Here is a 14,196-nt window from a genome sequence, read left to right as displayed (position 1 = left end):
AGCGAATTTTGATCTTCCCTAGGACTTGGAACTTTGGTTTGGCATTGGAAGAAGATGGTCTTCTGGAGGCTTGGAGATGTGAAAGATGCCATGATGATTCCAACTTTAAAGTGATTTGTGAACTATAAATTCTATTTCAGAACTTATGTATTGGACCATTTCGTCTCATTTGTGCTCGTGATTTGTGAACCAAGTATTCTATTTTAGAACTAGTGCAATTGCACATCTTGTTGAACTATGTATGTCTGAAATCTGATCATCTTTGTTGCTGAAATCTGATCATCTTTGTTGCTGAAATGTGGTATCATGTTACTGAAATACACTCTATATAGCTGTTGAACCATCTACTATTGTTTTTTGTTGAAATTTTCTCAAGTTATGCTACTGAAATGTGCTTGTTTTGCTGCTGAAATGTTATTCTTTGTCGCCACTATGTTCGTTTAAATATTTTGATTTTCTCGTGGGTTTCCCGAAACCCGATGGGTTTAGGGAACGGGCGGAAAACTAGCCCCGCGCACGATGATGGGAACGGGGACGGATTTAAGATTTTCTCGTGGGGATGGGTTTGAGAAGGCAAAACCCGATGAGTTTCGTCCCCGTTGCCATCCGGAGTTGTGTCCCATAGTGTTCTTGCAGAGGCGTGCGCTCCATCTGGGCGTGAAGTTGGGCGGCAAAGGCATCTTGCGTTTGGCTGGGGCTGACGTGGCTGGTCTCGGACCCATAGCTGAAGGCATCAGAGAGGTTCCCAGGCCCTGCAACCGCGTCTCCGACGCCGTCCTTGGCCCCAACATAGGAGTGTCCCCTTCCCTGGCCGTCGTGGGCGGCAGTAGCAAGTGTTGAGGAAGGGGGGTCGCGAACGGTGTCTGCACATGGCTGGGGCAGCTGCAGCGAGCAGGGTGAATCTGGATGGACAAACCCATCTCTTGCGTGAGAGTTGTCCCCTCATCATCTTCCATCCGGTTCCAAATCTGCACTCCCAGGTTGTCAGCGGCGCTCGATACAGCCCTGCTCGCCGGACCTCCCACCTCCACAGCTTGGACAGCAAATGTTAGGCCAACAGTCTCCTGACCATGTTCCGCAGAGGTCACCGGAGACGCCGGGCTGAAGGACAACCGGCGAGGCGGCGGCGTGCCCCAGAGGTCAGCCTTGCGCAAGGATGGCGTACTCCTAAGAGCCTTAGAGTCGACCGCAGTGGTCGCCACGGACAACGGCACCAAGGGTGTGTCAACGCGAGCCCTCGAGCCAACAGCCGTGGATGCCAGCGAACTACAACGGCCCGAGCCCATGCCCGAAGAAGCAGGTCGGCGGTTCCCAGGGGCTGGCCTGACAGCCGGACCAGCCCGAGCACCAGCGCCAACAGGGGGGTGCACACCAGGCCAGGCAGGGACCGCCGTCACAGTTGCACCATCGCCAGTCCTGGTTGTCGATCCATAGCCCTGGTCGCCCAAAGAGAGTGCCATGCCGCCCGCCGGCGGCTGGACACCATTGACTCTGCGGCCGCCACCCCAGTCTCCAGCCATGCCGTAGCCCCCCAGGCCCCCGAACGGGTGACCGCCCGTGCCGTCGACCCTTCCTCTGCAGCAGCACCGTGAATAGTCATGTCTCCTCGTCAGATCCTCATCATCATCCGGCTGGAAGTTGGTATGAAGCTCCAAGTATGGAACCGTGCGGTCCACCACATCGAGGACATGTATAGTGAGCGAATGGATGAGCGTCCTCCTCTCGGTTGGTGGAGCAGGGAGAGGAGGCGACATTGGGTCGTCCGGCTCGAACGAGTCCGGCGGGCCGATCTTTTTGTCTATAATGTAATATTGGCCTTATGAACCTAAATGTATGCCTATGTATGCATCTAGACATGATGGATCTTTCTGCTTTTGGCTGTCTTGTAATACTACACTTGTGAACGTACACACACACACTATCTTTGTGTGCTGTAAATGGAGTGGACGTAAATGATAACTATTCAAATATTTATAGGGGAATTGTGTGCATGCAGAGACTACAATTACAGACAGAAAGACCGCCGGGAACTCATCTGTCTGCCCTTAATTGTCAAACTGCCGGGAAAAAACTACTTGCGTGTGGCTCAGCGGCGCCGGCGAAGGTGGCACCTGCGCGAATCTGCCGGCCGGCAGCCTGGCGGACTTCGTCGGCCGGTTGTCGCACTGTGGTACAGAGGTTGGGCGACCGGATTCCGGCGGCTCAGGCGATGTCATACGCTAGCGGTCCTGGCGTGAGGCGGTTCCCTTTGCCCCTCCCATCAAATCTGTTGTGGATCATCTTCGCGTGCGGCTCTCCCAATCAGCTGGTCCATATCTCTTTTGGTGGCTGGTCTGATGGGTGCCATGGTGGGAGCAGCGTTTTGATTTTCGGTTTGTGATTTTTCTCGCCCTAGGCCGAGATGGCCGAATTTCGGTCGTTTTTAAAAATTTCGGCTGAAATTTGACCAAATTTTGACTGAAATTTGATTAAAATTTGACCAAAATTTCTCAAATTTGACCAATTTCGGCGGAAAATAGATTTCGCCCTAGGCCGAGATGGCCGAAATTCGGCCGAAATCCATTTTTTACGGCCGAATTTCAAAACCCTGGGTGGGAGCTTGTCCGGGAGAAACCATTGGCTGACGGTGGCGGCCACATTGTCGATGACGCTCCCTGCATTATTTCCCTCCTCGGTGGTGACGGCGAGGTCAACTCCTCTCTACTCTCTCCTTCCTCTCTGCCTGGGTGAAAACCCTAGTTCCATGTGAATGGGCCGCGGTGGCGCCATGGCGTCGTCACCTCCTTGGAGGCGCTGTCTTGGGCATTAAGATGGAGGGTGAGCGAGGTGAGCACAGATGGTTCCTGGTGCCGGAGGTGGTGCTATGTGGCATCTACCACATTGACGACGGTGGGTCTCGGCGGCATGGACGTGTGTCGATGGATGTGTGTTGATGGACGCACGCAGGGTGGAGGCATTGTCTAGGTTCGTGGGGGCGTCGACAGCAGGCCTGATAAGGTCGATGCGTCAGTACCTGCTCCGAAGCTGGATCGGTGGAAGACGACAACGACGACCTATGAGAGTGCGTCGGACCGGTATGTGCCCCATACCCGGTATGTGGCTAGGTTGGGGCCTCCGGCTTTAGATGTTAGGCTTAGGTGAGAGGTTTGTGTATTCAGCTCAGACTATTTGCACCTCTTCATCAAGTGGATAGAAGTAGCGACCGTTGTTGTTAAGATGACGGCTTCAGACATATTGATGTATTACTTTGTAAGGTCTTTGTGAATAATTAATAAGATGGCTGTATGCACCGTCTAGATGAACAGGCCGGGAGTCTACCTACTTTTCAAAAAAAAACACCAGCAAAGAGAGATATCATGTTTAATTCCAACACATATGATGCCGACACACCTCATTTTTCGTAAAAGAAAGGTGGGCATATTATTATTTATTATGCTCTTCTCCGGTAAATACTCTCACCAATTCCATGCACTAAATGGCGAACAGAAGAGTTGCATCAAAGGCCTAGTACAATTATTGTATATCCATGGCTAGTAACTTGCTGGAGATTTGGCCAGTTAAACACAATATTTAAGCACACCAGGAATGTGAACACCATAGAAATAATCAACCCAGTGGATGGACTTGGGATCAAAGTCAAGGGAATAGGCTCCATTGTTAATTTGATCATCCTTGTTCATTGCCATCCTTAGCCTCTCCAAGTTCGTGTCATCAAAGCTTCATAAGATTGATAAAATCAAATGAAATAGATATGCTAACAGGATGCACTGGCATGCCATGTAATTGCCAAAGTGAACCAAAATAACATACTGACAAGTGTTTAAGTTGTTTACCACCCTTTGAACAAGGCGAATGGTGCATAGAGCTCGATCATATGCATGAGGAATCTGTATTTTCTATTGAGCTCATTGTAGCGCCGTGAGAAAACACCACAGAGCGCAATGCTCAGTAGGCGAAGCATCTTTCCAGTCGATTGTACGAAAACCACATAATGTTAATTTCATTCTCATGATATATGGGAATTCCATGTTGAAATGGTGAACTAACCTCGAGGGGAAGCTCATACTTGATGGCCGTGTACAATCTCAACCGCGCAAGCGTGCTGAAGATTCGCATCTTCTTCAGCCGGACACGCTCGCCGTTCCTCCCCTTGCATGGCGGGTTCTCAACGAAGTAACGGTGCATTGAGTCTATGACGAGGGATGAGGGTGTAGGATTAAGTACCGACGAAGTTACATGGTAAATGATCTGAGCTTGATGGTCCTCTGAGTGTGCTGCCATGGCAGCCATCATAGCGTTCACCACCATATCCCCTGGAATCTGTCCAAACCACCCACCAGAACCACACAACGTAGAGCTGGTTACATGATTCCTTGATCAAGTTTCATTCCAAATTGGTTTCTGATTTTTGATTAAACTCACCATGTCAAGTGTTAAATCAAGGTTGATTACGAAGAATGGCAAGGTTTGCTTCGCATGACCCATAATCACTGTGTCGACCGTCCTGCAAAATATAAAAATGCTTAGTAATCATGGAATGCTGCTGTTGTGGAGGATCAAGATATTGTTTTTTGAGTTTAGCACCTGATTCCTTCGATCCATCCAGGCAATGGCTCCTTGATTGTACTGGTTATGATGCTCGGGCGAATGATGACCACTGGAACGTCCCCTCGCAGGTGCCCTATCATCATCTCCCCCATTGCCTTAGTGAAGAGATAGGTGTTTGGCCACCCAAAATTGCGCGCCCTTCATTCATTCGTGCGTAAGCATGGACTAAATGCATCAGTGGCAGAAAAATGTACGAATGCATAACTATATTACTGCTTTTTTCCTATTCAGGTTTTATTTATGTCTAACCTCTTGAGGCCAAGCTCCTTCATGGTTTTCCTCTCAGCTTTCTCTGTGGAACTGCTAGCCCTTAGTTCTCTCTTGGTATCTTTGATCAAATTTAGCTCAATTTCGATGTCCAGATGTGTGCCCACCCTTAGTGTCTCACCCATCAAGAATGTCTTCTCTGTTATTAGGCCCTCTTTCTCACCAGCTACATAGGCTGTTCAAGTCATATAGATATCAGTAAAGAGTCACGGTTCAGAATTTCTTGTCTCCGCAAATGCAAAGATTACATATATAGTTGTATTGGTTTGCACCAGTTGAAACATGAAGCAACATTTTGAGCTTAGTACACTTCTTTGCGAATTCGCAAGTGTGCTTCACTCCCAAGACATTCGTGTCGAAAGCCACATCATATCTGAAAATTTAGCATCACATTTTGACATGTTATTTTAATCGCATGTATGTAATTATTGTAAAATTATGACAGTAATATGCGACCATGAAACACTTCGAACCTTTCAGAGAAGTTCGTAGTGGCGGCTCCATTAATGATAACGTCTATGTCCTTGGACACTTCTCTCAGTTTGACAGTGTCTAGTCCAAAGTTCTCATGCATGACATCCCCCACCAAAGGACATATCTTTTCTTTGACAAAATTATCAAACTCCAAACCATGTTTTTCTTTCAAAACTTGAAAGATCTGCTTCCCCATGATCTGAAATAACAAAACATCGTACATTACTATTAGTTAATGTACTAAGCATCTGTAAGGTTACCCTCTCAGGAGCAAGTGTACTTTCTCAGGGACAAATGCTGCCAATGCAGTTGCAGACTTACTGGGTTAAGAAAATCTGCATAGCTGTGCTACAAAGAAAGTTAGCATTGGCTTTTTCCAGTTTATTATTTTCCATGGGAATAATGTAATAGATAAATAGATTATTTGTATAAGAGTTTCCCTCACCGAGGAAGTCCCATGATTGATGATCTCGATAAGATCACTGAGGAGAGGTCCCTATCCGATCTAGAAATTGAGTAACAATGCCAATTAAGCAAAGTAGATTGTCCATCTCTTGCACGAGGAAGAGATTTAATGGTGTCAACGCCCGAAGTTACAATTTCTGATTCAAGGATACGATAATAAAAAATAGTTTCATATGCTAGCCAATGATAGATATAGGAAGAAACGTATTTTCATATTCGATCAGGATGAGGGCCATATCAAGGAGGGTCCACTTCAATATTTCACTACAAACTATTAAGATCATCCTTTTGGACCACTATCTAAAAACAATTTTTGTTGTATGAGTCCGTAACGGATGACATCCCTCATGTCTGGTAGGTGGGAAAATGAGTTCTTAACCGCCAATCTGATAGGAATCTGAGATGCAGTGTTTCAGATGGAACAATAAAGCTCCGGACAGAATAGTTTTCCAGCTGAGTATTGTTAATGTTTCTCGTACTTGAACAAGGTGTACTTGTTATAGTTGAAAAGCAGGGTTGCTAAGTGGAATGTGTTGTGCCGTCCCAAAGGCCAGGGTGGTTAAGTGGAATTAATAGGGTAGCAAGTGTTCTGTCTTTTTGAAACATGAGTCGATAGAACACCTATTACTTGAGTGTAGTTTTGCTCGTGTGGTGTAGTCCGTTATTCATGTAGCTTAAAACAGTTAACCCCCCTCCCCGGCAGTATGCGTAATATGTTTATCTTTGACAATTGGTTGATGGATATTGATAAATGTTTTTGCTTATATATCCTACTGGGGGTGACAGCCTTATCTTCAACTCTGGGCTTTCTAAGAATGGTGCGTTTATCCACAGAAATAAGTGTGTTTCAATTCATGTGCATATTATTCATGCACGTACACAGTGGCTGCACACTTGGTATACCTGCGGAGGCTAGAGGTTAGAGGACTTTTTCTATCATTCATGGTGGTGTAGTTTTTCGATGGGACCTCCCCCATATTAGAATGTTTTCTTTATTTACTTATTTTGTAATACAATGCATTTTTGGAAGTGTGGTTTATGTGTATCTTGTGATGAAGAGGTCCGGCGTTCACTCAATGTGGTTGTGTTAGGTATAAAAATTATTAAATGAAAATGTCTTCTATTGGAAAAAAGAGTTTCCCTGGGTTCTGTGTTTATTACTGCACACACAACGATAGTTAGACTGCAAAATACATATGTGGATTGTACAATACATTTTCCATCTATACTTCTTGACAGGAGAAGGTTAGCAAACAAATGAGAACATATTATCAAGAACACATCAGCATCGATGTCAAAAAGATGTACTTATAGGAGAAAGGATAACTAGAAACGAATATTTCACCTCATTATGAATTCGAAACTTTACGGATTCGACGTCGGAGGCCCGAATCAGAAGAAAGAGCTTCTTGACATCAGGCTGAACCCTCAATATCTTCTCCACAAGCACTATCCTCAATAGTACAAGAAACACCAATATAAGCCTCCCGCCCTTTATCCAAAAAATTCCTTTTAGATATGATCAACACACATGATTAATGAAGACATATTACCTTTTCCTAGGAACCCTGTTGAACCAGTGATGAGGATGCTCTTGCCCTTGAAGTATCCTACAACCCTATCCACATCCATTTCACTGATCCTCATGGTTGTCGACTTTTGTGTCTCGAGAGAACAATGGGTGTTGTAGAAAGAACCACCATGGTTTTAAAGAGTAAATAGCAATGCATTAGGGTTGGGAGGAATGTTGGTTTCAGAGCACAACTTGAAAAGGAAGCAACGTGGGCCATGTGTTGAAGGGAAACTCACTGCCAACTGCTCTTAATTTTTTTTGCCGGGAACTGCTTACTAACTAACTACATCACGTCCTAACTCTAACACGATTTCCTCGTAAAAATACTAGAGATATGGGCCAGTATATTTCTTTTAATTCTAGTCATTATCATGAAAGAGGACTAAGTAATAGAGTCATTTCGTTAAATTAGATTAGACGAAATATCGAATATCTAAAATATTCTTACACTTTTTCATGTCTCAAGTGTTAGTGAACTTGACTTTTTTTTCCATGGCTTTAGCAAGGGTCTAGTTTTTGCTAGTTGTCATCGTCGCCCTGCTCTTAGAGCAACTCTAGAGGGTCCCCTAAAATTTAGAGGAGTACAGGGCCAAGTATCCTTTAGTGGACTAATTTTACTCCTCTAAAAAATGACCATTTCTAGTGGGTCCCTTAAATTTGGCGGAGTAAAATTTACATTTTGCTCATAAATTTTATCGAACATTTGCTATGCACCTTCACGGTGAGGGGCAACGATGGTGATCACGCCGGCAATGCTGGAGAGCACGTCGTAAATGCCGGACGTCGCACCTCTGCCTGACTGATGGAGGCTGATACCGGCGTCTGTCACGCTTCAGCTCGAGCTCGAGTCGCAGCTACTCTGCTCAACCTCGTTTGCATCCCCGCGCTCCTGAATGAGCACACGAACTCACCTCGCTGCTCACACTGCATCCGCACACCACAGTCACGCCCTGGGCGTCGTTTTCGCCATGGCCAAGGCGAGCTCGAGGTCGAGCTCGTGCTAGTGCCTCTGGAGTCTGGACGCGCCCCACAACAACCCCATGCCCAGGCGCGAGCACACACGCACACCTCTATCCACGTACCCGCACGAGCAAGTACACACGCACAGGGGGCCGTCCGTTCCAGCCGGCCGCCATGGCGGGTAGCCATGACTAGGTCAAGCTTGGGTTCACCTCACTCACGTCGCTTCACTATGCATGCAGCCATGACTTTCGAAGAAGCGGTCTGCAAGTGGGCTTCCGATGTAGCGGCCATGGCGCACAGCAGCCCTGCCTGCGCTGCCGCCGAACAAGGTACGTGATCCTCGTGGTAACGTTCTTGGACATGGTACGAACTTTATGTGGTTTCCTTCAGAATATAGTGGTTCAGGTACGGTAAGTAACCTTATCAGCTCGAGCTCAAATGAGCTCAGAGTGAACAGTAAAATCCAGAAAAAACTTTAAAATTTTAGAAAATTCTGATTTTTTTTTGTACCAAACATTAACAAATGTTACAAGAGTTTGCAAAAAATTATCATTAAATCAAATTTGTGGAAGTCGTGCAAAAAACAAAATCAATGTTTTAAAATGCTTTCGAAAGTAGCATTTTCAGAGTATCGATTTTTTTTTGCCGTGCCTTCAAGGAATGTGATTCCATGATGAATCTTTGCAAGCACTTGAAACTTTTGTCAATATTAAAAATTCTGATTCTTTCAAATTTATTTTGATTTTAATGTTCACCCAAGCTCATTTGAGCTCAGGCTTAGAAACTTCGCATCTGGTACGGTACTGCATCTTAGCATTCCTGGTTACTACTTTCCTTTTCCCTAAATACATGTTGCCTATGAAACACGCATTTAAAATTCTCTATTTTTGACCGCTAATTACTAGAAAAGTTTCAATGACAGAAAATTATGTCATTAGTTGAAAGATATTTCATAATTTATCCAGTCAAAGTTGGTGATGAAATGTTAGCCGGAGTTTTGCAGACTGGAGAATCCTCATCCATTGTCTTCTCACTATGCTAGTGCTCCAATTAGCACACATACACTCCTGTTTACCATATTACTCCTTAACAAAAAATTGATAGCCCCACTGATTTGGGGGGGCTTGGGCAGGTGCACACCCTGCACATGCTTGCGTTATGGGCCTACCCTTAATGCAGAACAGTAAAAAAATACCATCATTGTCAGGCCAAACAATTAAAAATAAGAGCTAAGATTTTCATCCTTGAGCTTGAGACCAGGGACTCAAGAAACTGAAGAAAGTACCACCAAAACGAAGTGTCAATTGCTTACTGGCCAACTGCACCACAATCTATTTCGTTTATCTGTAGTTATCATGCAAGAGGACTAAGTACTAGAGAAATCTTGAAAACGACCTTGCATGAGCAGCTGTGTAATTAATACTCCCTCCGTCTGATAACATAAAAACGTTTTTGATACTAATAGCACAGAAGCGTGTGTGCTCCCGTTTCTTCTTAAATGCTGACTCCGGAGGCTAGCATCCTGGTGTTCGCCACTTCTTTTTTTAAGTATGCGTGCAGCCACTAGGAAGGCCTTGCAAATACACGCGGAGTTCCTCGTGTCTTCGCCCGGGTCACCTCTTTTTGTGTTCTTCATACTCCATGTATATATTTTTATATTTGAAAAAAAATTGTTCTTGGGGCATTTCCAAGGCCGAACCTCAAATTTTCTTCGGCATCTGTCCGGGAACAGGGGACCAGTCTGCGAACACTAGTGTGGGAGCCAGCCATCCGGGTTGTTCGCATACATTTCAACCATTGTTTGGAAAAAATCATGTGAACGTCGACTACATGACACTTCATCATATTTGGGCCTGAGGGAATGCATCGTGGAGTAGTTATTAGATGATGGGTTGTAAGAGTGACAGAAGCTTAAACCCTAGTTTATGTGTTATTCCTTAAGAGACAGATTAGACCCAAAAGTTTCATGCTATGGTTAGAATTTATTCTTAATATTTTTTACGTAGTTGCGGATGCTTGCGAGGGGGTTAATCATAAGTAAGAGGTTTGTTTATATAAGAACAACACCTAAGCATCGGTCCACCCACATACCAAATTATCAAAGTAGCGAAAACGAATTAAGCCAACATGATGAAAGTGACTAGATGAAATTCCCATGTACCCTCAAGAACGCTCTGCTTATCATAAGAGACCATTTTGGCCTGTCCTTTGCCTCAAAAGGATTTGGCTACATTGCTGCACTTTTGTTACTACTATCGTTACTTGTTCGTTACAAATTATCTTGCTATCAAATTATTTCGCGACTTATAATTTTAGCACTTGTAGACATTATCTTGCTGAAAACCACTTATCATTTCCTTCTGCTCCTTGTTGAGTTCGACACTCTTACTTATCGTAAAGGCTACAATTAATCCCATATACTTGTTGGTCATCAAAAAACAATGGGAAGCACTGAGGTTTACAATCGAGGTTAGCACGTGCATGGTCCGTTGTCTAATAGCACATTATTGTGCAATTGCAGGAACCATTCTAATATTTAGGTTTTTAACAAATTGGTCTTGCACATGTAGGTCCTGCTGTCAGAGATTTTGACCCACTGTTCGACCCTTTTTGCATATGAGGAAATGAGTTGTCCATGAATATCAATCAAGTTAAGAAACTCAGAAAGATTGTTAGGATAAAGAAATTAGCGACAAAAAATAAAAAGATCTTTGTCTGCACAATGAAGAAGCCATCAGTTCACTACAAGATGGTACTAATTATTATACCTTGCCTTTTTTTTATTCCTTTGCCCCATTTCCAATATAGAGAAGATATTTATGCACATCCTCGTTTTCAGGCTTTTTCAAAGCAGATCACTGATGATTTACTTTTCAAACCACCTCTATGGTCAGGAGGCGAGGAAGGTTTTCATACAACACCCACAGTTCAATATTGAAGTGTTCCTGAAGAGGACGAATGATGGACGGTCGATGATTCACAGGCACTGGCCTAAACTTGTAAAGACCTTCAACATGAATGAAGGCTCAATATTCGCCTTCCGCTTCAGCAGTTTTTCTGATGAGATGCATATGTCTATGCACCGTTTATGATGCTAATTTCGAAAGGTTCTAGATGTTGCATGTGAAACTTGGTGCTGGTGCAGTTGTGTAATGGGGTAGCAGAGTGCTGAAACTATATCATGTTGTACTCTGGTGTATTTCAATTATGAAATCATGTTTTCTTAATATGAGAATGAAATATATTATATGATTAATAAGAATGTCAATTAAATTAATAAACAGATTATTAATAATAGGGCAATTAGCCTACTAATGGCGAATTAACCTGCTAATTGGATTTTGCTATTGCAAACGGGTATTGAGAAAATACCGTGGGCGATGACCTAAGACAGCACACACAGTTTTTAGGAATAAACCATGTTGGATCGATGAACAATCACACACGACATTCTCTTCAAAACTGTTTGCGTTAGGCCCAGGGGCGGGCCCAGGATTTAAAGACTGTGTATTCAAAATTTCAAAACATTTTTTTGGAAGCCTATATCCTTGTTTTTTGCGATTTAAACCGATTATAGCACCATATTCAGTATATACTCCCCTCCTCCTTAAAAGAGTATATTTGCATTTTTATTGAAAAGTCAAACTTTTTTATGTTTGACCATATTTATACAATAATACACCAATATTTATACCATCAAATTAGCAGCATTAGATTCATCATAAAATATATTTTCATCATATACCTATTTGGTTTCATAAATTCAGTCAAACTTTAAGATAGTTTGACCCTTCAAAAAAGCTGAGAGTACACTCTTTGAAGAAACGGAGGGAGTATATGCAATGTAATCATGTACCGAAATAAAAAGCTAATCAGCCGGATTAATTCACCCTTGTACAGCTGTACTGTTTATGAGCAAAAATTGAATATTTTTCTTCCTGAACAATGGAAGAAATACTGAAGTCTGAAGAATGACGACGCAGGACGTCCTCTCGGACGATCGCCAACAGCACGCCGGGTGCCTGAACTTTGCGGCCGCGCTGCCGGCCGTGCCCCACTGCCTGCTGCAGCGTGCGCTCCTGCCGCGTGATCAACCCTATCTCGTTTGGCGGCCGTGTGCGAGATTGGAATTTGGTGAGGCAAGCGATGCGTTAGTACTGGGCTGAATGCGTCCCTGCGTGTGAATTCTCCTTTCTTTTTCCCACACCTGTACGTATTATACACTATATATACCTATTCTTTTATCAAAAATCATGGGTATTCAACTGAATACCCTTGAATTGAACTGGGCCCGCCCCTGGTTAGGCCACCTTGCGCAAACGTTTACCACAGAAAAACTGTGTGTGATGGACAACATTTGCTACACAGTTTCTTTTACGCACCATGTGTGATGCATTCAATAACGCAAATTATAAAATTCTTAATATCGTGTGCGATGACAACACTATCACAAACAATTTAACGGGGAAAATTGTGTGTGATGTACCTGCGAACGGAAACGTTTTTCTTGGAGCGACTGTGTGGGATGTATATACGAACGAAAGCGTTTAGCGGGGACTGATTGTGTGGGATGTACTTACGACTAGAAATTATTTCGCCTGTATAATTGTTTTTTAGCACTACTGTACGTATAATTGTATTTGCTCGCTTGCCGGTCGCACACGACCTCATTTTGTCGAGCGTGTGTGTCAGGAGGGCATATCCCCGACAGTTTCTGGGTCATGTGAGAAGGACCCCGCTATCGCAGTCACTCACTAGGTGACGATTCAGAACGCCGTCGTGAAAATGGGTTAAAAATTGTTTGTATAGCACCTCATTGTACCAGTGGTATATCTAAAGAATTACCAAGTAAAAAAAAAAGGCCTAATTCGGTTATCTTACAGATAAATAAATTGTACATTCCATTCTTTTTTTTAGAAAAGTTCACAATTTTGTTTTTTTTGTAAATTTAGAAAAAGTCATTAATTTGAATAATTTGCACAAATTTCTTAAAAAACTCATGGATTCTGTTTTTTTGGAATTCTTATAAAAAACTTCACAAATTAGAACAAAGGTTCCTTAATTTGGGAAATACTTGTAACTTTTTAAAAATTAAGAATAATCATGAATTTGTTTTTTTACATATTTATAAAAATAAAGAAGTTACAATTTAAATAAATTGTTCTTAATTTTTGTATTAGTAAAAACAAAAGGTAAAAGATGAAGAACATGATTAAATATGAGAAGAAAAACATAGAAAAACCGGCTAAGAAAAACAACGAAAGTTTCTAATATTGAAAAACCCCGTCTACACAATGAAAGTCTTATAGGCTAGCCCGTTATATTAAGGCTGTGTGCATAGGGCATAGTTCATAGACGGCTCGTCGTCTTAAGAGCCTAGTAGGGTTTTCCGCCCCAACGCTTCACACTAGTGGAGCTACTCGAGTGCAAAAGTTCGACGTGGGCTGGCCAGTATCGAATTGGGTGATTACATTTTATTAATTTTTTTTTATTTTTTCCCTGGGACGAGTTTTCACCATGCTTTCACTCACCTTTCCTGGAACTTTTCTTCTACATTTACCTTTTCAGTTTTCGTACCCTTTTCTTTTTCTACCTCATTTTCATTTTTCCTCATTTTCTTTTCTATTTATTTTCTTCCTAGTTTTCTGTTTTATGCGTAAATTTTAGAAAATGAATAAATATTATTTAATTCATGAACACTTCCAAAAATGTGTGGGTTTATTTCATATTAGAAATTTTTTGTGTGAAGACCTTTTAAATAGATAAGTATATTTGTTTAAAAATAAGTGAACACTCTTTTATTATATGAATAGTTTTATAAATGTTATTAACAGTTCGTCGAATAC

General features: G+C 42.8%; 1 protein-coding gene across 1 annotated transcript; it reads right to left on the bottom strand.

Moving 5' to 3' along the window:
- Positions 1 to 3,557: 3,557 nt before the first annotated feature.
- LOC123064280 (probable fatty acyl-CoA reductase 4) lies at positions 3,558 to 7,461 on the bottom strand. Its single transcript, XM_044487790.1, has 10 exons — positions 7,368 to 7,461; positions 7,160 to 7,263; positions 5,349 to 5,548; positions 5,148 to 5,248; positions 4,858 to 5,050; positions 4,585 to 4,746; positions 4,423 to 4,504; positions 4,048 to 4,320; positions 3,834 to 3,961; positions 3,558 to 3,717 (listed from the first exon to the last, which is right to left on the bottom strand). Exons 1-10 carry the CDS (start codon positions 7,459 to 7,461, stop codon positions 3,558 to 3,560), a joined length of 1,497 nt encoding a protein of 498 aa, XP_044343725.1.
- Positions 7,462 to 14,196: the final 6,735 nt, after the last annotated feature.

The sequence above is a fragment of the Triticum aestivum genome, chromosome 3B (assembly GCF_018294505.1).
Source record: "Triticum aestivum cultivar Chinese Spring chromosome 3B, IWGSC CS RefSeq v2.1, whole genome shotgun sequence".
NCBI classification, from domain to species: domain Eukaryota; kingdom Viridiplantae; phylum Streptophyta; class Magnoliopsida; order Poales; family Poaceae; genus Triticum; species Triticum aestivum.
The sequence above is the reverse complement of the archived record's forward strand: the minus strand, read 5'-3'. Positions and strand labels throughout refer to the sequence as shown.

Coding starts and splice junctions, on each gene's coding strand:
- LOC123064280 (XM_044487790.1), bottom strand. CDS start 7,461: ATGAGGATCAGTGAAATGGATGTGGATAGGGTTGTAGGATACTTCAAG. Junction 7,264..7,367: donor AACAGGGTTCCTAGGAAAAG/GTAATATGTCTT, acceptor TATTGAGGATAG/TGCTTGTGGAGAAGATATTG. Junction 4,505..4,584: donor GGATGGATCGAAGGAATCAG/GTGCTAAACTCA, acceptor TATATTTTGCAG/GACGGTCGACACAGTGATTA.